Source organism: Danio rerio, chromosome 21 (assembly GCF_052040795.2).
Source record: "Danio rerio strain M-AB ecotype USA chromosome 21, GRCz13ab, whole genome shotgun sequence".
NCBI classification, from domain to species: domain Eukaryota; kingdom Metazoa; phylum Chordata; class Actinopteri; order Cypriniformes; family Danionidae; genus Danio; species Danio rerio.
This window is the reverse complement of record NC_141041.1, coordinates 42,479,380-42,502,132: the sequence shown is the minus strand read 5'-3', so window position 1 is coordinate 42,502,132 and position 22,753 is coordinate 42,479,380. Positions and strand designations below refer to the sequence as shown.

Here is a 22,753-nt window from a genome sequence, read left to right as displayed (position 1 = left end):
TGAATTCAGTTGATTGGACATGATTTGAAAAGGCATACACCTGTCTATATAAGGTCCCAGGTTTGAAAGTGCATGTCAAAGCACAAACCAAGCATGAAGACAAAGGAATTATTTGTAGACCTCCTAGAAGGGATTGTCTCGAGGCACAAGGCTGGGGAAGGTTACAGAAAAATTTCTGTTGCTCTTAAAGTTCCAATGAGCACAGTGGCCTCCATTATCCATAAGTGGAAGATGTTTGGAACCACCAGGGGCCTTATGCACAAAGACTCGCGTTGAATTTATACTAAAACATTGGACCTGGTTCAGACACACTTTACTTTGGGAGAACGCTTAATACTTTATCACCTGTGACTCGTTTGTATTCTGACCACTTGTGCTTGGTTGTATACTATATCAATAAAGTGTTTAGACTTTTAAAAACACTGCTGTAATACATTGAGCCACTAAACATTGTTCTTATGACGTTTTTCAACAGGAGGAAAACGCGAATTACTTCCAAACCCTTCAGATATAGTCTGTATTAGTTAATGTAAGACTATTGATGAAATCCAGCATAACACTGTATGACAACGCTTCAGATGACTGTTCTAGAGCCTATAGCTAATCAATTAGTCAGATTCTGAAGTGCATTACAGCTCTAAATATAAATATAAACGATTTTAAATAGGACATATACATGTATAGAGATGGTATATAATTATATAAAACTTTACTCACATGGGAAACGGAGGCCACGTGAATGGTTTGTGAGCACAATTAAGTTCACTCAGCATGCCATGCCATCTAATAATTGTAGGAAACAAGTCCAAAAGGCAGTTGACTGTGTAAAGCCACATAAAACAACACAGAAATACGATAAATATGCCAAGTTCAGTGGCTAATCTGCCGGATTCAGCTGAGGTGATGTTACGGCGACCAATGAGACCTAGCTGTCACTCAAGTGGCCACTCCCTTAATTATACAAACTTAATATAACTTAATATAAAGGAAACGGATGAGTTATAAAAAAAGATTCACCCCCCTCACAGTTGTCATGAAGGGTAATATTAGCTGTATTAACCAAAATCTTTTTTGTACCAGGCTGTAAACACCTTTTTTTCTGCTGTAGAGTTGGCCATTTTAACAGTGGGCTCAATTGAAATTTGCTCTGTTATGGAGCCAGGAGAGGCCAGGACTAGCGGAATTTCGGATGAATTGCAGTTTTAGTTACTTCCGTATTGGCTTCCTGAGGGAGAGCGGGAGGTTGCCGCTTAGTCTGAACATCGCACTGTAAGTGAATTAAAAAATAAATGGTCCGATGGTGGGGATAAAGGTGTAAAATTTTGTAGTGTCTATTTAGGCTAAGTGCAAATAGCTAGTTGAGTGATTCCCGCCCACCACCGTTTGATTTACAGAGACAACATAACTAAAGAGAGCGGCAAACAGCAGCGTGAGTGGCGTAGCTAGTAATGTGCATGGCAACATGTTTTGACTTGATCGATCATGAACCTGGTTTGAAACCAGCATCTAATGAACTCTCCCTTACTACATATCAGATTTTGCCTACTCTTTATCTTGAGGAAGACAAGTAGGAATCATTAATAAGTGTGTGTGTTATGGTAAGCGCATTTGAGCATCACATATTATTTGCACATTTATTGAATGGAAATGTTTCCGAATCACTTATGCAAATTCATCTTCAGATCCATTTTGGAATAAGGCTGTAACAAAAAAATGTGTAAAGCGCTATGAATACTTTGTGTAAGCACTGTACACACTGAATGGAAGGTATTTTTCAAAAGCTCATAATAGGAGCTTATTTAAAGTCTGATTCTTGCTCATACAGTTGTGTTTTCTTGATTGTCAAATAAAATATCCAAAATGGGACGATAAATGTTATATAAAAAATAGGGGGAAGCAATAACTGCTAAATAATTACAACATATGATGTTTAATCGCATCAGAACTTCAAACAGCTAAAACATTTTAAGCAGCATGAAAGTTGGTGTAAGAAAGTCTTAACACACCTACCGGACACACATTTTCCTTGACTGAAGTACTGCCACCTTTCTCTTCTGAGAGCCTTCTACTATCCGAGAGTCCTTTGTCAGATTGGGAATTTTCGTCTCTTTCAGAATAGAAGTCACTAGATTCAGTCATCTGAATGAAATGCCAGGTATTCAAGTTAGTTAATTAAATAAGCTTCTATAGTTCAATTATATATCTTCACTGAATGCTTTGTAGTAAAAACTTCATCAGATTTCACATTGCTGACATGAACAGTAAACAGACTGTGACAAGCAGTGCTAGATCAGTGGCCACTTTATTACATAAATCTTTCTACTACGGTACTTGTGGCCACAGATCACTATGACCCTGCTGACCATGTAGTTGACTTTTGCATTCTTATGCAAAACATAGCTGCATTGTAATTGACTAATAAAGTTTTATTAATAGAAGCTGTGTTAATATGCACTTCATCTACACACATTTGGTTGGTTTTGTCGGATCCTTGTATCCCTGTTGGCATCTTTCAGAGCTTGTTTTTGCAGAGTAAACATGTTTGATCAGCACTTGGGAGAATGTAGGAAGCTGGCTAAATATCCATTTAAACATGTGACATTTCGAATCAGTTGAGATGCCTAACAAATCATGATACCATCAGAATTTAAGTTTAATGAATCTTTAAGGCCAACTGTCTTTAGATAAGTTATGTGTAGGGCCAGACGGAATCTGCTGACGTTTTTTGCTATTTCTGCGGAGAATTTTGGTAAAAATCTGCGGATTTCTGTGGAATTATTTTGGGAGTATCCAGCGGAGTATCATAACTTACACTTTAATATATTAAATAAAAAGTAATAAAATACTGAATTAAAACTGAATAAATTCCGATTTACACATTTACTCAAGTAAATAAACAGAATTTATAATGGGCTAAAAAACTGCAGAAATCTGCGGAATTCTGCGGAAAATCTGCGGAATTCTGCGCGCGCAGATTCCGTGTGGGCCTAGTTATGTGGTATTTTCTGTTCACCTCGTCTCTTTAAGATACATATTTCAATAGTGCTAATAAGCGTAGAGCTGCTTCGTTAACAGCGTCAACCAAGCAAACACTACATGTTGGCGGTTTAATTTGTGTAATTTTCAATTTCAGTCATGATATTTTATATTTTCAAGAAATGTGCAGTAATATTCTATTAAAAAAAGAATTCATTCTCTGTATATATCTTCAACCTTATTTTCTTATAAACAAAACTGAGAGAAAATAAAATTTTGAAATCAAATTAACTTGTGTGTTGAGTAAATTGTTACATTCCTAAAATGTCTGAAAAGTGACTTGTAATGTTTGGGGTGAAAACAAGGGTTGGATCGAACTTTGCAGATTTTACAGGCAAGGTTCGATCAGGGACAAACAGGAGCATGTAGTTAATCCAAAACGGAATTCGAGATACAGGCGAAAGGTCAAGGTAGGCGGCAAAATACACATTAACAAGACAACAAACAAAGGTTATTACATGGTTAGACAATCCAAAAACGCTTTGTGAGTTTCACTACAGGGAAACACAACTCAGCCAAGATGTGTGTGGTGTGTATAAACAGTCCATCCAGAAAGTATTTATAGCACTTCACTTTTTCCACATTCTTTTATGTTACAGAATATTCCAAAATGGATTAAAAAAATTTTTTTCATCAAAATTCTACACAAAATACCCCGTAATGACAATGTGAAAAAAATATTTTTTGAAATTGTTGCAAATTTATTAAAAATAAAAAACCTGAAAAAAATTACACAAGCATAAGCTGCTCAATTCTTTGTTGATGCACCTTTGGCAGCAATTACAGACTCAAGTCTTTTTGAAAATGATGCCACAAGCTTGGCACGCCTGTCTTTGGGAATTTTTGCCCATTTCACTTAGCAGTACCTCTCAAGCTCTATCAGGTTGGATGGGAATCGGTGGTGTACAGCCATTTTCAGATCTCTCTAGAGATGTTCAATAGGATTTATGTCTGGGCTCTGGCTGGGCCACTCAAGGACATTCACAGAGATGTTGTGAAGCCACTCCATTGATAATTTGGCAGTGTGCTTTGAGTCAAGCAGTTATTCATTCAGAATGTCTCTGTTGATTGCTGCATTCATCTTTCTCTCGATCCTGAAGGTCTTACAGTCCCTGCTGCTAAAAAATATCCCCACAGCATGATGCTGCCACCACTATGCTTCACTGTAGGGATGGTATTAGCCTAGTGATGAGCGGTGCCTGGTTTTCTCCAAACGTAACGCCTGGCATTCAATCTTAAGGGTTTAATTTTAGTCTCATCAGACCAGAGAATTTTGTTTCTTATGGTCTGAGGGTTGATCAGATGCCTTTTGGCAAACTCCAGCCAGGGAGTGGCTTCCATCTGGCCACTCTGCCATACAGACCCGATTGGTGGATTGCTGCACAAATGGTTGTTTGTTTAGAACACTGGAGCTCAGATAGAGTGACCATCTGGTTATGGATCACCTCCCTGACTAAGGCCCTTCTCCCCCGATCACTCACCATAGATGGCCGGCCAGCTCTAGGAAGAGTCTTGGTGGTTCCAAACATCTTCCACTAATGGATGATGGAGGCCACTGTGCTCATTGGAACTTTCAGAGCAGCAGAAATGTTTCTGTAACCTTCCCCAGCCTCGAGACAATCCAATCCTGTCTCTGAGATCTACAGACAATCCCTTTGTCTTCATACTTGGTTTGTGCTTTGACATGCAAATCATGTCCAATCAACTGAATTTACCACAGGTGAACTCCAATTAAGCTGCTGAATTATCTCAAGAATGATCAGTGGAAACAGAATGTACCTCAGCACAATTTAGAGCTTCACAGCATAGGTTGTGAATACTGATGTACATGTGTTTTTCAGGTTTTTTATTTAAAAAAAAAATGCAACAATCAAAAAAAAATTCACATTGTCATTATGGGTTATTGTGTGTAGAATGTTGAGGAAATAAATGAACTTAATCCATTTTGGAATAAGGCTGTAACATACCAAATGTGAAAAAATTGAAGCGCTATGAATCAGGACTGATCTGGAAACTTGTGTATGATTGAAGTGCATAATGGGATATGTAGTTAAGTTCAGTGGCAGATGAATTGTTTGGGTAAATGATAGTGTTCTCTAGTGATCTGCAAAAGCTAGTTGGTGGGTTGTGAATCAGCCAATAGGTCCAATAGGTGATTGTTTTCAGAAACAATTTTTGTTATCCTCTTCTACGGTGACCGGGAAGTGCAAAACAACATTTCAAAGTGTGAAACACTTTTACGAAGCTCTAGACAAATTTACATTTTGGGAAATATTTTTACCTATTATAAGACACATGTACATAGGAAAAACGATTTTACCAGGTATGAAACAAATTTACAGTTTAGAAAAAAATTTGCAAGATGCAAAACACTTTTACTAGTCCTGAAATAAATTAACAATAACTGATTCTTTACAGAAAAGGAATGTACCGCACACTGGAAGTGACACTGTAAAAAATGCTGTTGTCGCTGGTGGTGAGCGCGGTAAATTCATGTTGTGAAGTACATGGCGTAAATTTAGTTTATGATGACCGAACATGGACTGCGGTCGAGGCATGTTTTACCAGTTTTGTGGCAAACACGCGAGCAGCCTAACGTGTTTTTGCATTACGTGTGGTCTGTGTTTAAAGTTTCGTAAAAGTGTTTCACCCTTTGTAATGTTGTTTTGCATTACATTATGTTTCACTCTGCCTAATAAAGTGGCCATGAAAGAGTCTGTAACTGTTTTCAAGAGTTCATTTCACTGACCTGTGAACCTGAGCATCTGAGAGTATCTGAACCATCGTCTGCTGATTCTGTATTGATTGTTTGCAGCACTGCAGGGGAAACGTCTATCTCCATCTCTGTGCTTTTTAGCATTGGGTCAGATGGTGGATCACTGGACTCAATACTCAGCTTATTCTTACTTTTTGATGATTGCTGTTCCACTCCTTTCAGGATGAAATTAACAGAACTTAAATTAACTCAAATAGCAGTCCTTAAAACTGTTCAGAGACAGAAATTTGAAACACCTTGTTTCCAAACATTGCTGGAGAGCTTCAGATCATCAATGTAAGGAAAACACAGGATTTGTAGTAATTTATGATAATTCTCTAATCAAGGTTTCGGTTATAGCCTGTTGCAACTTTCAGTGTTAACAGTGCTGGGTAGTTTACTTAAAAATTGTAATTTATTGTTTACTTAATGTCAATTGACCCTTCGCTAAGCCTTGCACTTAGTTACTGTTTTTACACCTGTCAAGCTTTCGTGCCTGCCACGTCTATTACATTATGTAAGCGCCGGTGTCAGACATTGCCAGGGATATAATCAATCGTTTTTGGTGAAGAGGTGAGATATCTGAGAAACCTAGACAAAAAAGGACTTCAGTATGCATTACAGGGGCACATTCACGATTTAATAGACAACTGATTAGAAAATAACCGAAAATTTAAGCTAAAGCCTAGACGCCTCATACGCTAGCCATTCAACAGCTTAGTTCATGCACAGCAGGAGAGGGAAAATGTAAAAATAATCTAATATGGACAAATGAAACCATGATTATCTTTTTTAGCCAAAAAGTCTGATAGATTAATTGTTTTGCAATGAAATAAAGCGTTACTAACCGACGAGGAAACATGCATGGACATAATTCATATTTAGAAAGAACAGTCAGAAAGGGGAAATTGATGGATTTGTGCCCTATATTACCATCATTGACCCATAACAATGTACTGTAGCTATAACTGTCAGTATGTTTGTGCACTTTTTATACAGCTTCTATTCTAATTTGCAGTTAAGTGGAAAAAAATAAACTGAAATGCAAATCAAAGTATAAATAGCAGAAGCGAACAAATGTATTTTCCCATACCAGCAAATATTGATCCGACACCAAATGTAAAAGCAGACACTAACCCGATATAACGTCATCACCAATGACTAAATCCCCAAAAGACAGCCTAAAAAATTGGTGAATTGTAGCTCTGACATGGACATGAGGGATCTAAATGACTAAAAAACAGCTGCGGGTGAAGTATATTGATCGCAAGTGCTCAGATTGTGATCATATCTCTGTTTGGTTCTGTTGATATATTTTAATATTCGTAGCTTGAAATAGATAAAAATATGACTGGATTGTGCTCACTCTTACCGCTATTGCGAGGGTTTAAACGAAGCAGTGCTCATAATAGAGTAAAAAAAGAAAAAAGAAAAAGAAAGCTGTGAAACATAACCTGCTTTGTATTTTTGTAGGAAACACAGTTTAGATTTTTTTAGGGTAAGAAGTGTGCGAGTTATTGCCATCTAACACTGTGTCAGGCATATCAAATACAAAAACAACTTAACTACGCTCTTTTAGAGCCCCTCACAGAGCTTGATCCACGCTGGAATACCTCCCCTTGGGTTTTAGGTTTTAATAAGGGAAAAAATTTCTACCGCCTGATCAAACTTTTAAGATACCGGGTATTTACCCTAACTCGACAGGAGGTCTGTCAAGCGCAACACTTGACAAACCTCCTCCGTGTAGCTACGGTTGCTTTCAGGTGTGGCTTAGCGAAAGGTCAGTTGAAGTTAGAAAAAAAATCTAGAATAATTTTTTTTTCATTTTTTGTTTCATCTTTTAAGTTTACATTTTTTTTTTAATTTTAATTTTTTTGTTTAATTTATCTTTTTGTACCATATTAATCTCAAATAATTCTTTGTTACATAACATGTAACATATTAAACAATACATTATGCCAAGTTTTTCCAAACTAGGAGTTTGGGAGTTCTTGTTTGGGAATTAACACATTAATAAACATGAAAATGGCCTTACATGGCCAAAGGCCTCCGGATTGTCAAAATGTTTACAATCCGTAATTAGTAAATACCACCAGATATGATGAAGACATAATATAAATCATGGTTGGTAATCATTCTTTCACTCATTTTCTTTTCACCTTATTACCTTTTTTAATCTGGGGTCAACACAGTGGAATGACCCGCCAATTTACAAAACATATGTTTTACGCGGCAGATGCCCTTCCAGTCGCAACCCATCACTGGGAAACACCTATACACACTCATTCACACACATACACCACAGTCAATTTTAGCACAGCCAATTCAGCCAATTCACGCCAATTGTTTAAGTATTGTTCATTATTACTTCATGCTAGTAAATACATTAACTATATTTAAATACCACCAGATATGATGAAGACATTATTATTATGTTAATATTATTATTTTTTTGACATGGACATCACATATACACTGGAAAACCAAATGCATTTGCTTTAGTTTTTTAGCAGATTTGCTAAATCTCAACACCTGTCCACAGGAGGCTTGACAAAATAAAGATATAATAAATGCATATACACAAGATTATAATTCTTTACATAAAATTACTGAAGGCAAAAGCAAAGGCGGCATGCTTCAACAAACTAATAGTAGAAGATTTGTGCAAACACTGCAGTTTTAATCACTTTTTAGGAACACTACTAAAAACATTTATATTACTTTCTAATTTGAGGCTAACAGGTAAATCATTCCACAATTTGGCTCCCTTTACAAAGAAAACAGATTGACTAAATGAGGTCTTACACTTTGGCACTATACAGTCACCATTAGCAGTTGCTTGTGTGATTATCAACTAATGAAACCTTATTGTAAAGTGTGACTAATATTCCAGATTACATGTAACCAGTTACTACCCAGCACGACTTTTGTGCTAAATAAAACCATTGCATAGTATAAAATATGTTATTAAGAATCAGACATAACTCTTAACATGTCATGTTAGTGGCTGTGATATCCAAGAATAACTTTTAAAGCAACCATGCATTGTCCGTAAAAATTAACATTCTGTATTTTAACTGGATTTTATTGAAAAGAAAAATATAGTTTTGAAAGCTCTCAATTGCCAAACCTGAATTTGTAGAATGTCCTGATGAGCAAATCTTCATCGACTTCATCTGTGAATGATAATGCAGTTATCCCAATATTGCTTTGTGCTAAAATCCTTTAGGTCAAATGTGAATTAAAATAAATATATATTTTTCTGGCAACAAATATTCTTTATCTAGTTTTCCACCAAAGTGAAGTTATAATTTAAACAAATACCTTTCTTTTAGGAATGAGAATTGGTTCTGCTTCAATGGAGCTTTCTAAAATCTTTTTTGTGGGTTTGCGCTGTCTCTTTGAGTTTAGACACACACTGTCACCTATTAAAAAATTATTAAAAATCAATCACTTTCGACTGTTATTTCCCCGATACTAAGAGTCTTGAATATGATCATGAAATATAAAAAAAATAAAAAATGTGGTACTTAGCAATAGGTCTTCAAATTATAGGCCACTGCATATGGGACCCTGAACCACTTTGTTGCATAAGCCTCAAAGTCAAAGTGCCTCCCAACAAACATTATAATATTAAGTAAAGATCATGTTCCATGGTTATATTTGGTAAATGTCCTACTGTAAATATATCCAAATTAAATTTTTGAGTAGTAAAGTGTATTGGTAAGTAGGGCTGCATGATTCTGGCTAAAATGAAAATCACGATTTTCTTCACTTAAAATCAAGATCACGATTTTTTCACAATTCTGTAGATAAATGAATAAAGAAAAAAGGTTAATATGAATAGGCTAGGTGACGCAGTAGCGCAGTAGGAAGTGCTGTCACCTCACAGCAAAAAGGTCGCTGGGTCGAGCCTCGGCTGGGTCAGCTGGCGTTTTTGTGTGGTGTTTGCATGTTCTCCCTGCGTTCGCATTGGTTTCCTCCGGGTGCTCTGGATTCCCGCACAGTCCAAAGACATGCGGTACAGGTGAATTGGGTAGGCTTAATTGTCCGTAGTATATGAGTGTGTGTGTGAATGAGTCTGTTTGGATGTTTCCAGAGATGGGTTGCTGGTGGAAGGGCATTCGCTGTTTAAAAACGTGCTGGATAAGTTGGCGGTTCATTCCGCGGTGGCGACCCCGGATTAATTACGGGACTAAGCCGAAAAGAAAATGAATGAATGAATGAGTAGGCTATTATTATTGTTATTTCTCAAACATATGGTAAAACAACATTAAAAATATAAGGCTTATGTGTAGGTCTACTTTTAATAAAAATGCTAAATGTTGCATGGACTTAGATTGGTGGACTTAAACAGACTTTAAATATGCCCTAGTTGTTAATTCACAGTAGTGATGACATCAACTATTCATATTTCTTTTGTTAAATTATGTTTGAGACATGTCATTGCTTGTCATTTATCATGGACAATATTATTATACAACTTTTTTCACTGGTAAAATAAGACATTTTGTCATTATCAGATTCCCTCTTGCATTATATTCGACAATATATAGGCTAGAACTGTTTTACTGACACGGTAAAACACTTATTTTAATGCACAACTCGTTATGAAAGAAAAAAACATATTAAATTCTTGTCACGATCATAACTGACCCTAAAATGTGATATGATCATTTAAATGATGTGTGTATCTGTTTCACTTGAAACTGCAGAGTGTGTTCATGTCATGGCTGTTGTCACTCTGAGAAAAAAAAAAAAAAACATACATGCAAATCATACTTCTCGTGGCTCTGAGAAACTCTGTACAACAAACTGAACACTATTTACAACTTTATTACCAGTTATTTACAGCCTATGCAGGTTCTGTTCACTAATGTGAACATGGCCAGCAACTGCACGTGTACTCTCTGAGGTAAACAAATAGTACTTTAGCTCATGCGTGATTTCGTGGCCGTAAATAGGTCTTTATATTAAAACAGAAATGACACTTTTGGGTGAATTTTACCTTATAAATAAACACATTTGGGAGACACATTTAACACCATTTGGAGGTGTCCATGTTGCTGAGCAACGAACATAAAACAATGTGAAGACTTGTGCGCCTGCCTTTACGCTTCTCTCTTGACCTTGAAAATATAATTGGCTGAATCCTAAAAAAGCTGAATTAAGATTGTGTGTAGGGTCAAATCGAGATCACTTTTTTTTTTGTCAATTAATCGTCAGTAAGTCAGTAAACTAAATGTGTTTGTGTGTGTGCACACGCACAAACATTATAAAGACAGTGACTACGTTTACATGGACATCAGTAATCAAATTATTTGCCTTAATGTAATTAAGACAATAATAAGATTAAGGTGTTTACATGAGTTGCTTTTTGAATGTTTCTTTCATGATCCTGTTTTACATGTTATAGCACATAATTAGATTAACGTCATTGCGCTATCCGCATTTCCTCCGGAGTTTCATGCAATTTCGGGTGTTTCATTTCAATTTGTCGACTTTAACTGCGGTTTGGTACTTTCAATTGGGCATGCCCCCAGTGACAAACGAGATATTGGATGCAACTATGAACTGCTGGAGAACTGTTGTTTTAATAGAAGTTCATACCGCTTGCTGAATGAAAGAAAAAAAACCTCCGCATTTCACAATGCAGGTGTCTGTGGTCTGCACTGACACGGTAGGTGCAGAGAGTGTCAAACAGCCGTGTGTGTGTGACTATACCATCGCAAAACGCGGCGAAAAGCCCTACATGATGGTAGTAGTTCGATTAAGGTCTTTACATGTCTGTAATGCACTTCAATATTGCGACAAAAATCGGCATACTCCACATGTCTTAATTTGATTTCTCTTTAGTTCGATTATGACCTTAATCTGTAGACTCTTAATCAGGGTATTGTCTTAATTGCATTAAAATCGAATCATTGGTGTCCATGTAAACGTTAGGGGTGTCAAAATTAATTGTTTCTTTGGTGCACCGCGATGCAGATGCGGACAATTCGGTATCGGTTCAGTAATAATCATAACCGGTTATTATGTACTGACATCATTTATCTCCTATGCGCTCTGTCGCAAGGGAGGTGAGCGCGAGTATTTACAACACTCAGCCAACTCAGGGCCGGCCTGTGGCATAGGCACCATAGGCAAATGCTAAGGCGCTGTATATCCAGGGGGGCGCCAGAAATGAGCGCGGTTAAGTTGGTTTTGTTTTCGATATTCTTGACACACATTCAGTTACAGATGGCATTAACTCAAAAACCTCTTACCCTAAAAATATCTAAAGTGTGTTTCATACAAAAAGGCAAAGCTGGTTATGTTTCACAGCTGTCTTTCTTTTTTTTTGCTCCACACTACGAGCACTGCTCCGTTTAAGCCCTCCCAATATGTGTTTAGCCGGGATAGCTCGCGCTGAGAGGAGCTCTCAGCAAGGGACCGTCGGAAAAGTGCTTCTTTTTTTTTGTTTTTCTGCTCCACTCTTCGCGAGCTCTCCCTGTTGCGAGGGCTTAAGTGTGCGTGTGTGTGTGTTTGTTTCTTTGGTGCTGTCTATGTTTGTGTTTGAATGAGAGACAGTGTGGTGCTGTGTGTCTGTATGTTTATACAGACAGCTTGTTATAGCCTCCCCTCTAAAATATAACACTGTATATGGAAAGCATCGTCAATGCACCGTGATGAACCGAAATATCGAATTGAACCGAAGGCATGATAATCGTAACCGAACCGAAACGTGAGACCAGTATAGGTTCACACCTCTAGTAAACGTAGCCACTGTGTGTGACTCATCGTTGCAGAAAGCCTTGATTTAACTCCACAACAAACACATCAAATAACCATTGGGAAACTTCTTACTGTAGTAAGGTAGACCTGCTTCATTCTTGTCTGTCACTGTGCTGTTTATCTACATGAGATGCAGAAGGTGAAGGCTTCACTCATCAGAGCGACCTCTATTGCTCTGACACACATGTAGGAATAGTGAGCAGGGAGAACCAGCTCATTTGCATTAAAGGCACATGCAACAAAAACAGCTACAGTGTGATTTAGAGACACATTCTTGGGACACAAAAGACTATCTTAAATCTTGAAAAGGGGTAAATAGGTGGCCTTTAAAAGAGATTTTCTCAGTATTATGATTTTTTTAACCCTTAAGGCTCATTCATACACTTTTTGCTCGCATTTTCCATTAATGTTTAATGCCTCTTGACTAAATAAAGGGCACCAATGTGATCGTGCACACCAAGGCGCAAAACGGCAGGCATAAAATAGTCATCTTTTTAAGAAACGCCTCATACTCGTTTTTTTTTTTTTTTTAGATGCACAGCGTCAAAACCTTCTTCACAAATCAGACTGGCACTTTTGTTCACGTGCACAGAGCTGCTGAAGTTACAGTAAACAGCACTTGGAGGCGCACAAGCGCAAAACTGTCAATGCGAGCGCACATGGAAGAAGGTGCCCAGAGGTGAACGTGGAGCTGCTTAATGCACTGGTGAACAATAATCATTTCTTTGTCGCTAGAGCTGGAGCTGCTACTTGAACCATCATGCTTGCTCGAATCGCCAGTAATTTTAACAACAAGGGTGTTAACTTTCTCTCCTCTTCTTCTGTGTTACAAGTGGGTGTCAGAAGTTTAAAGTTGTGTATAGCACCATCTAACGTCAAGGAAGGATTTTTTATACTCTTCTGCTCGACGCCAGTGAAAATCGCTTGGGTTTGAATACAGAAAACATCTCAGAAAACACTGATGATAAACTAAAAGAAAAGCGTCCTGGTGTATATGAGCCTTTTGTTTCATTCATTCATATTCTTTTCGGCTTAGTCCCTTTATTAATCTGGGGTCGCCATAGCGGAATGAACTTACAACTTATCTAGCATATGTTTTACGCAGTGGATGCCCTTCCAGCCGCAACCCATTACTGGGAAACATCCATTCACACTCATTCACACACATACAGTTCGGACAATTTAGCTTACACTGTAAAAAATGGCCGTGATTTCAAAGGTAAAAAAACAGTAAAAGTGCTACAGTACAAATCCATAACCTGGTTAACGGTATGTTTCCTTAATATATACGAGGAATAACCGTAAATTGACCTTCCCAGAATTTCCTGCATGGCACATAACTTTTTATGCATTTGGTTGAGATTAATATGGATCTTTTTAGTTGTTTTACTCATCAGTTATGTACATTAGAGATTTATGTTACATGTAATATTGATAAACAATGTTTATTTCATTACTTTAATTTTATGCGTGTTATCATACTGGTGTTTAGTAGCTGTGTGAATGACACTAGACACCTTCTATATTCTGATGCTCTTTTTTGCTTGTGGGAAAAGTTGATTGTGATGAGGATTGGCTCATAATGTAACTTCCTCATCACCACCTGCATGTGGGTGTGCTAACATATCTTTTGTTACACAGTTAGACATGTAGATGTTGATCATTCAAAATACAGACATATAACGTCAATAAATTAATAAAATACAGTAATTTACCGTAAAAATGAAAAATTACTTTTACGGTTTGTACCGTGTTTTTAACGGTAAAGTACTGGCAACCACAGCTGACATTTTTTTACTGTAAATTTTACGGATTTATTTTTTACAGTGTACCCAATTCAACTGTACCACGTCTTTGGACTTGTGGAGGCAACTGGAGCACCTGGAGGAAACCCACGCGAACGCGGGAAGAACATGCTAACTCCACACAGAAATGCCAACTGAGCCAGCCGAGGCTCAAACAGCGACCTTCTTGCTGTGAGGCGACAGCACTACCTACTGCTCCAACGCGACACCTCTGCCTTTAGTTTCTAGATTTTCTAATTGCTTTTATATTTTTAATGAAAAATATTGTCCTGTCTTTACAAGCAATCCATCTATGGAAAGTTTATTTGTTTAGCTCATGTTCAATGCATAAATCTCAATATAAAACAATTATGACTTCATAGTTCTTTGGTCCAGGGTCACATATGGCAAAAAAATTATTTTTATGACTTTTTTTAACATTTGTTTCCAAAAAAATGCATCATCATCAATCAGAACTTGAGAAGAGAATACTCACCAATGGCTACAGGATTTTGTCTTTGAAGCTGCTCACCATTGGAAATATTATCACATGGTGATGGGATTATTTCTGGAGGTGGAGTCAGCGTTTCTGCAGACAACACTTGACTCTCTTGACATGGTAAGGTGTTTATTAAAGGAGTGCTCTGGGACTGGTCTTCTGGAGGAGGAGTTTGTAATTCTGGCAGGGGTCTTGAAACATCTTGTTCTGTTACCTGAGGTTTCTGTTTACCTTCATCATATGTTTTCGCCACTGGTCCACTGCATTTTTGGTTTTCAATCTGTTCATAAGTATAAAAAAAAATCTTTGTCAGAAAGTAAAAGCAGATTATGGAACAAATGAAAACTTGATTAGCATAAACTGAGCTACCTTAGTAACCGAGTCAGGTTTCTTTTTTGCTTTCTTCTTAGCAGAAAACAACTGATCGTATTCTTCTGTCCATTCAATGAGTCTTTTACTAGGCTTTCTAATTCGTTTGCATTCTGTGAAAAGCATAACAATTTTTGAGCCCATTTTAAAAGACAATATTAGATGATATTAGCATTTGATAACCTTACCTGTTGGGGCTTCAGTGTTTTGACAGTTGCCTTGATTGCATTCCAAGGCATTACTTGTAGTTTCAGGTCCAAAAAAGCAAGACTTGTTTGTACCATCCATTGAAACATCACAATTTTCTGAAGATACTCTTTCAGTCTTGTGAATACAGTTACCTTCGACAATGTGAACCGTTTTTTCACTAACTTCATCAAACTTCTGCCAACGCTTTTTGGGCACGTTGGCTGAGAAATGGGTTTCTGCTTCTTTTGAGGTAAGTCTGTGTGCAGATATCAGTTTGTCAAATGATTTGGAGTCGATGTTTGCTTTTATATCAGTGGTTTTCTTTTTCAAACTTATTTTTTTGCTAGATCTTTGAGCGGTTTTCGAAATAGTAGAGCCTAGGTGATTTTCTGACATGACATTGGTCTTCGGTTTAACCTTCTTCTGCTTGGATGTTGCTTTCTCATCCTTCACATCTGAAATCAGCAACGGCTCATCATTGATAAGTTCAGTTGTGGGTAATGGCTCTACTACTAAAACATTTCCATCTTTTTCGCGGCTATCGTGCATATCCTTGAGCATCATCAGGAATGTGCTGAACTTATAGTTTGAATCAGGATGAAATGACAAAGGCTGGCCACTGTGTTCATTTGCTAGTGACTTGAAGGATATTTCATTCATGTTGTCCATATCATTTAGATTTAAGTGCAAAGATGGAGTAGGACTGGAGGATAAATCATTAACTGGACTGTTTTGTTTTCTTGTGGATGAATGAAAGGCACCAGGTGCTTGAGATACTAAAGAAGATTCATCTTCAGATTTGAATGAATGCTCATCATCTTTACAACATAAAAGTTCTGAAGACAGCTTTGCGTGTGTGCTAATTTTGGAGTCTTCTTTCAGATCATGGATTGCAGCAGTTGGCATCTTCTGTAAAAGGATGCTGTTGTGTACATCAGATGTTTCAAGTGACGGAGAGTCAAAAGAAGATACACAATTTTTTGTTTCAAGATCTGAGCTTGACTCCTTTGTCCACTCTGCATCCTCCATTGCCTTCAGTGCTCTTGTCATAAGGCGACTACTTGCTGGAAGGCACTTCACTCTCCTATCTAAAGCTTTCTTGGCTTCGGTAGACAGATGTTCAAGTCCGGTGTTGTGATTGTCCTTGGGTTTCATGCTTGCAGAATCTGGCATCTTAATTTTACAAGATACCTTTCCAAAAGAACAATTCACAGATTTAATTCCAGCACGACTAATACCATTAACTTGACCTTTACCAGTTTTGCTGAACCAAAGGCCACCTTGGTTCTCCACATTCTTCTTTACGTCTTTGTCATTTGTACTGGGAAGCACAGTTGGGGTTGCGCTTGATTGTTTATAATTAATAACGTAGTGATTGGATATCTGCTCGTTGCTTTTGGGAAATCTGCGGATCTGTGGCACAGAATCAATGTCAGAGTATGGACTGTCCAGGGCATCCATAATCATACCCTTCTCGCAATTAAGTTCCTCAGATATTCTGCAGTGTGATATAGTTGGTTTCTTTTTGTTTTTAGACTTGCGATTATGTGGTAAGCTGTTCAGGTGGTCGTTTTGTATAACTGCTCCATTGATAAGGAAACTGCTGTTGGGTAAATCCACTGGTACAGACACTTTGATTTCAGTGTTATTTATAGTTTCTTCCGAGATTGTTTTGAAGGCTGAGGATGGAGAAGTGACCCTTGGTTTCTCCAGTAGAAGTGCTTCAGCTGCGACCACACTAGCACTCCAAGAGTTCAGAAAACGCTTGGGTATCTGCAAAGCAACCCAAGAGTAACAATTTCACTAGGGTTTTTTATAAAGTGTCACAATATCCATTTAACTGTAAGGATTTTTTTGGAAAATTACAGAGTGCCTGGTGTTTTCGTCTCTTTGGTGTCCACTTCCTTTCACAAAAGGGAGATTGTTAAACTGATATCCACCAACAAATATATGAGTAGATCGCTCGGGAACCCATGCCTGTTCTTCAGGTTCCCCAAATGTCTTGAGGAAATACTGACGAGTTGTTCTATCTGGTGGCTCTGTAACACACATTTAAATAAAATATAAGGTGGGACAACAGATTTGTAGGTGGAACTTGCGGGAATTTATGTTTTTGTGGCTGCATTCTTACCTTTCATTTTGTGATAAACTCCCTCAAGAGGGTGAATGATCACCTGACATGGCCACCATGGTCTTCGGTTAAATTTAGCCCATATTACTTCACCCTCTAAATATTTCACTGGCGGTAGAGCCTTTGTTTTTGATTTTTTCTTCTGCTTCTAGACATATAAATAAGTTTTGCTTAAAATACAAATGAATGTTTGCTGTAATTCTGTGTTTGATGTCAACTGGTTTGATGTTTTAGCATTTAATGAGTATAATGTTATATACTGTATTATTGTATAACTTTACAATTCATACTTAAACATTTGAGTCACAAATCTTTGCAAAAATACATGCAGTCAGACTGAAAATACAAAAATAAAACCACACATTATTTCACAAGCAAAAGTGCAGTTTCAAAAATTGCTAAAGTGCATCACTTATCTTTTTTTAAAACTTATTTTTAAAGCTATATTAACATTTAATTGGAATATGCAACACCTCATTCACACGGGGTGTCGGGGGTAACGCCTCACTGACGCAATTGACAAAGTGACGACAGCCAATCCCCTCCAGCTTGAACTGTGATACAAAAAAGACACAGAAGTAGTAGTAGTAGTAGTAGTACACTGCAAAAATGCTTCTCTTACTTAGATTTTTTTGTCTAGTTTTGAGTCCAAATATCTCACAGTTCTTAAATCAAGAAGAATTTTCTAGACAAGCAAAACATATTGCCTTGTTTTCAGCAATAATATGCCAAAATTAAGTGAGTTTTTCTAAAAACAAGCTAAATAATCTGCCAATGGGGTAAGCAAAACAATCTTGTTTTTCCTTTTGACATAAGATTAATTTACTTACCCCATTGGCAGATTATTTTGCTTGTTTTAGGAAAAAACTTACTTAACTTTGGCACATTATTGCTGAAAACAAGACAATATGTTTTGCTTGTCTAGATAATTCTTCTTGATTTAAGAATTGTGAGATATTTGGACTAGAAACAAGACAAAAAATCTAATTAAGAAAAGCATTTTTTGCAGTGTAGTAGTAGTATATAAAGATAGATCATTAAGCACTGGGTGACTTAAACTGTTATAACTTGTTTTCCTCCATTTTGAAATACTGCTACTCTTTGGTGGTGCATGAAATTGATTGACAATCATCCGATTGGTTGAGGCCTACATTGGCGTTTATTCAACTTTTGTCGCAAGCAAGGGATCCAATGCAACGCGACAGATCCAGATTTCATTTAGAAGTATAAATAAAAAAGCGTTAACTTCAACACCCAGTGTAAATCGGTAAGAATGGTTTGCGACAATAAAGGAACCGAACCAAAACTCACCATTAATACCCCACCAGGTCTGCTCACAAGAGTAGAGAGCCCACTATCACTTTTAGCCTTGTCCTGAAAAACCACATCTTGCTCCAGGGATGAGTGAGCCTTTGAATTTTTCCTTCTAGACTTGCCATCCAAGTTTGTCTTTAAATTTGGATTTGTTGTACAATCGCTCGTGGAGCCACACAAGTCCCTTTCTGGCTGAGACACTGGCTCCGGATCCATAACTTCATCCTCTTCCTCATCTTCAAACAGAATTGACTCAAAGTGTAGTCCATTTGCAAACGGACTGGATGAGTCCAGACTAAAATCAGGGCTTGGTGGGGATGTGCAGGTGTCAGACAGACCTGCATCCATTTTGAGCAGATGTGTCAATAACTCTGGCTACCATACACCCATCTGAATTTCTCGTACATACATCGTTCCATAAGGCTCGTGTGTCCCTATCAGGGAGAGGCAGGTCCTGATCCTCCAGGGTCAGATCTCTAAGGCGTCTCTAGGAATGATAAGTGAGTAAGCTGCAGTGCTTAGATTTTAACCCACAGAAAGATGAGACAAGAGGAATCAGGGTCAAAGCCAAGTGTCTGTTTGTCTGTTGACAGGTGATGCTTTTCCATCTACTTTCTAGCAGATCTGGCACCTGTGGATGAGTTTACTGAGAGAAAGGACATATTGCCCAATCACACTGGCATTGTTCCATTTTCTGAAAAACAAATGTAAAGAAATATAAGCATATGCTAATAATATTAAAACAATTATATAAATTGTATTTATGACTGAATCCTTTATTATTACCAATAAATTTATAATAATAGTTGCAAAACCCTGTGTAATCTGATTTTTTTTCAAGCTCCTATTTTTGCTTTCCATTATTTCATTTTAAAGGGAATGAAAAGAACCAAATCTTTGCCCTAAAAGTGGAATGACTGAACCTACTCACAGAAGCCTGAGACAAAAGCTAATTTTCCAGTTGTCACTTAAAGGCATTTGCATCTGAATTCTTTAGTTGTAGTAATACAGGAAAGCTGCCAACACTCATCCACAATTGTGGTTAGCAGTCATACAACTTTGACCTATATTGTGATCACTTTTATTTAGATATAGATTTATTTTTAAAAACATAAAAAGACCAAACCACGTTATTTAATAGTAAATGCTTCGACAAGAAAAAAATGTTAAAATTTCTGCTGAACTAAAGTCAGGATTTGTTTTTTTTAGGACCAGAACAAAGAGCCCCCATACAATTAAACTGCTTTTCTTGAATTGAATGTTGAATTCAAAAGCAAATCAGTTCATAAAACATGATTAGCTTTCTTGCTCATCCAAAAGATCTCAAATTTTAGACAGGTAGAAATGCTCTACTTGGATGAGCAGTAGCATCCTTTTTTGCTGTCCTGCCTAAAGTCAATGTCCTGAAGATCTTTTAAAGTTACTGTAAGGTGTACTTTGTAAATAAAAAATTTAAAAAATCCAGAATTATATAATATAATATCCTTTTCCAATCTGCCAAACAACAACAAGTAAATATCCAACCTGATTGCACTGCAAAAAAAATGATTTTCTTACTTAGATTTTTGTCTTGTTTCTAGTCCAAATATTCAAAACTTCTTAAATCAAGAAGAATTTTCTAGGAAAGCAAAACATATTGTCTTGTTTTCAGAAATAATATGCCAATATTAAGCGAGTTTTTCCATAAAACAAGCAAAATAATCAGACAATGGAGTAAGCAAAATATATCTTTTTCTTTGACATAAGATTATTTTGCTTACCCCATTGGCAGATCATTTTGCTTGTTTTGAGGAAAAACTCACTTAATTTGGGCTGTTATTCCTGAAAAAAGGCAATAGGTTTTGCTTGTCAAGAAAATTCTTCTTGATTAAGGAATTTTCAGATATTTGGACTAAAAACAAGACAAGAAAATTTAAGTAAGAAAAGCTTTTTTTGCACTGTGTAATCCCATTATTTAAAACACCCACTAAACTTACTCTCTGTATATCTGGTGATCTTGACATTTATATATTTGAAAATATACATTTGTGAACTATTTTATAAAAGAAAAGCTACATATTGTATTTGTCTATATATTTTTAATATAAATACAATCTAGATATTAAATTGAAAATGTATTGATGTATCTGATTTTTACACAAAATTAAACTAAATTCCTCAAAGTTTTCAGAACGACTGTAGGTTCGGACGGGTTTATAGTAGTAGGGCCAGTATGGAGAGCCATTTCGAGCATACTCCAAAACATAGGGACGCAGCAATGAAAGCGGCGCACATATATGACAGAGCCAAGCATGAACTCTGACACACACACACACACACACACACACAATTCACACGAAGTAGTAGTATAAGATTCGGCAATGACATACATGTGCAACCCCTAAGCGCTGGGTTCATTGCCACGCGTGCTAATCTCATTAATATGTATATCTTTGTATTTTAATACTACGTATCTCCGGGTAAATATGCGAGTTCACACAGGGTTACGCCTGTCTTTTCGTTTAAAAGACAAAAAAACAAACAGAATGTTATACCCAAGGAAACACCGCTGAAATCTTACCATTTGCATGTTGACAAGTGTCATTCATACTGAAAACACTTCGTTTGTGCGCGTGAAATGACCCCTTTTCCCAAATTGTGAAAGTGGATCAAGAAAATCCCAGCCGCAGCTGCAGTAGTAGGCCAGAGAACCTGAGAACACATTCACGCTACCATCACTCTCCAGCCCTACAATATAAAAACACAGCAAAGACATGCATTATAACACTCACGCAGAGAGCAGGCTTCCCAGTGCGCGGTGTCTGAGTCACAGCGTACCTCCGCTTTACGATACGGACGTTGTACTTTTCATTTTCAGTGATTATGCTTTCCTTGCTGTCGACCTGCTCCTGGTTCTGTTTCAAGCCCGTGACTGTATGTGTCTATGAACAGCAGCCAATCGGCACAGCAACCCAGCCCCCTGTGAGAGGAGCTCTCCTCAACTCCTGTGCTTCACTTTATCCCCAAAACACATCCCAATAAACGCTCAAATGCATTTTTAATCGAACATTTCGGCGTCTTTTCAACATTTTCCCCAGTTCTACGCGCTTTTATAACGGGTTGACGTTTCTGCTATTAATTGACAGCATGTTTCATTGAAGTGATATGACAGAAAATTCTGAAACAAACCTAAATGTTTAACACAAACCTTAGGAACATTATTTAAATACGCGTTTTGATAGTAAGTTCAGCGCTCTTGTTATTCAAGATGGAGTCTGCCGTGTGCTGGCACAGGCCACAAAGTGTTAAATTTCGATTTTGAAGTAAGCCTTTATACATCCAAGAAGTTGTGGCTCGTCTTTCAACGACGCTTTTTACATTGTGTTAATGATAACATGCCTCGCGCTCAACGTGTTCTGCAGTGTTACTCCATGAATAATGGCAAATTCGTGTAACGTTATATATATATATGTATTAGAAGAGGATGTGCGTAATAAACAAGGCACAAACATCGCCAGCAACGCGGCTTCTCCGTCTCATTAAGTCACATCTTCATAAAATGGCATCGAATCTGTTCATTCAGGTTATATTTGGGCGTGTGAACAAATACACCGCGGGTTTGATTTCCTGCTTCTGCCGTTAATAAAACAATTCTGGTGAGAGAAAATGGAGGAGTCGGACATTATGCCGACGACTGTGCCAAGGATTAATGTCGTGCGAGTTTGGCATTTGAGCGATTTAAAGCGACGAACAGATATATTTTTATCCCATTTCAATAAGTGGCAGCGATAACATGTATTTGGGGTAGTTTGCAACATGTCTGTTTCAAATCCTGCATAACTCAAAACTGTTCTTCGTCCGTCGAGGGATATTTTAGGGGATGGCGTGTTCGGGGCTTGGGGACTGCCGTCGTATCCATTCGA

At 37.4% G+C, this 22,753-nt stretch overlaps 2 protein-coding genes across 13 annotated transcripts in view; one reads left to right on the top strand and one right to left on the bottom strand.

Annotated features, from left to right (window-relative positions):
• nsd1b (nuclear receptor binding SET domain protein 1b) overlaps nt 1-21,770 on the bottom strand; it is a 47,744-nt gene extending 25,974 nt beyond the window's left edge. For 2 of the 12 annotated variants that reach the window (XR_015520507.1, XM_087301726.1), the window contains exons 1-12: nt 21,623-21,770; nt 21,412-21,542; nt 18,849-19,545; nt 17,538-17,685; nt 17,273-17,445; nt 15,406-17,179; nt 15,218-15,330; nt 14,846-15,128; nt 9,116-9,216; nt 8,922-8,967; nt 5,786-5,967; nt 2,011-2,139 (exon numbers count right to left, since the gene is read on the bottom strand). Coding sequence is in view for 9 of the 12 variants with exons in the window: in XM_087301726.1 (XP_087157852.1) it covers nt 2,011-2,139; nt 5,786-5,967; nt 8,922-8,967; nt 9,116-9,216; nt 14,846-15,128; nt 15,218-15,330; nt 15,406-17,179; nt 17,273-17,445; nt 17,538-17,685; nt 18,849-19,199 (3,300 nt within the window). In the remaining 3 variants the exon portion in view is untranslated. Of the gene's footprint in view, nt 1-2,010; nt 2,140-5,785; nt 5,968-8,921; nt 8,968-9,115; nt 9,217-14,845; nt 15,129-15,217; nt 15,331-15,405; nt 17,180-17,272; nt 17,446-17,537; nt 18,092-18,848; nt 19,546-21,411; nt 21,579-21,622 lie in introns of all 12 variants that reach the window. The other 10 variants (XR_015520509.1, XM_087301730.1, XR_015520508.1 and 7 more) reach the window with 8 other exon arrangements.
• Nucleotides 1-22,753, top strand: part of prrg3 (proline rich and Gla domain 3) — a 303,812-nt gene that overhangs the window by 225,530 nt on the left and 55,529 nt on the right. The gene's annotated exons all lie outside the window — the stretch shown is intronic.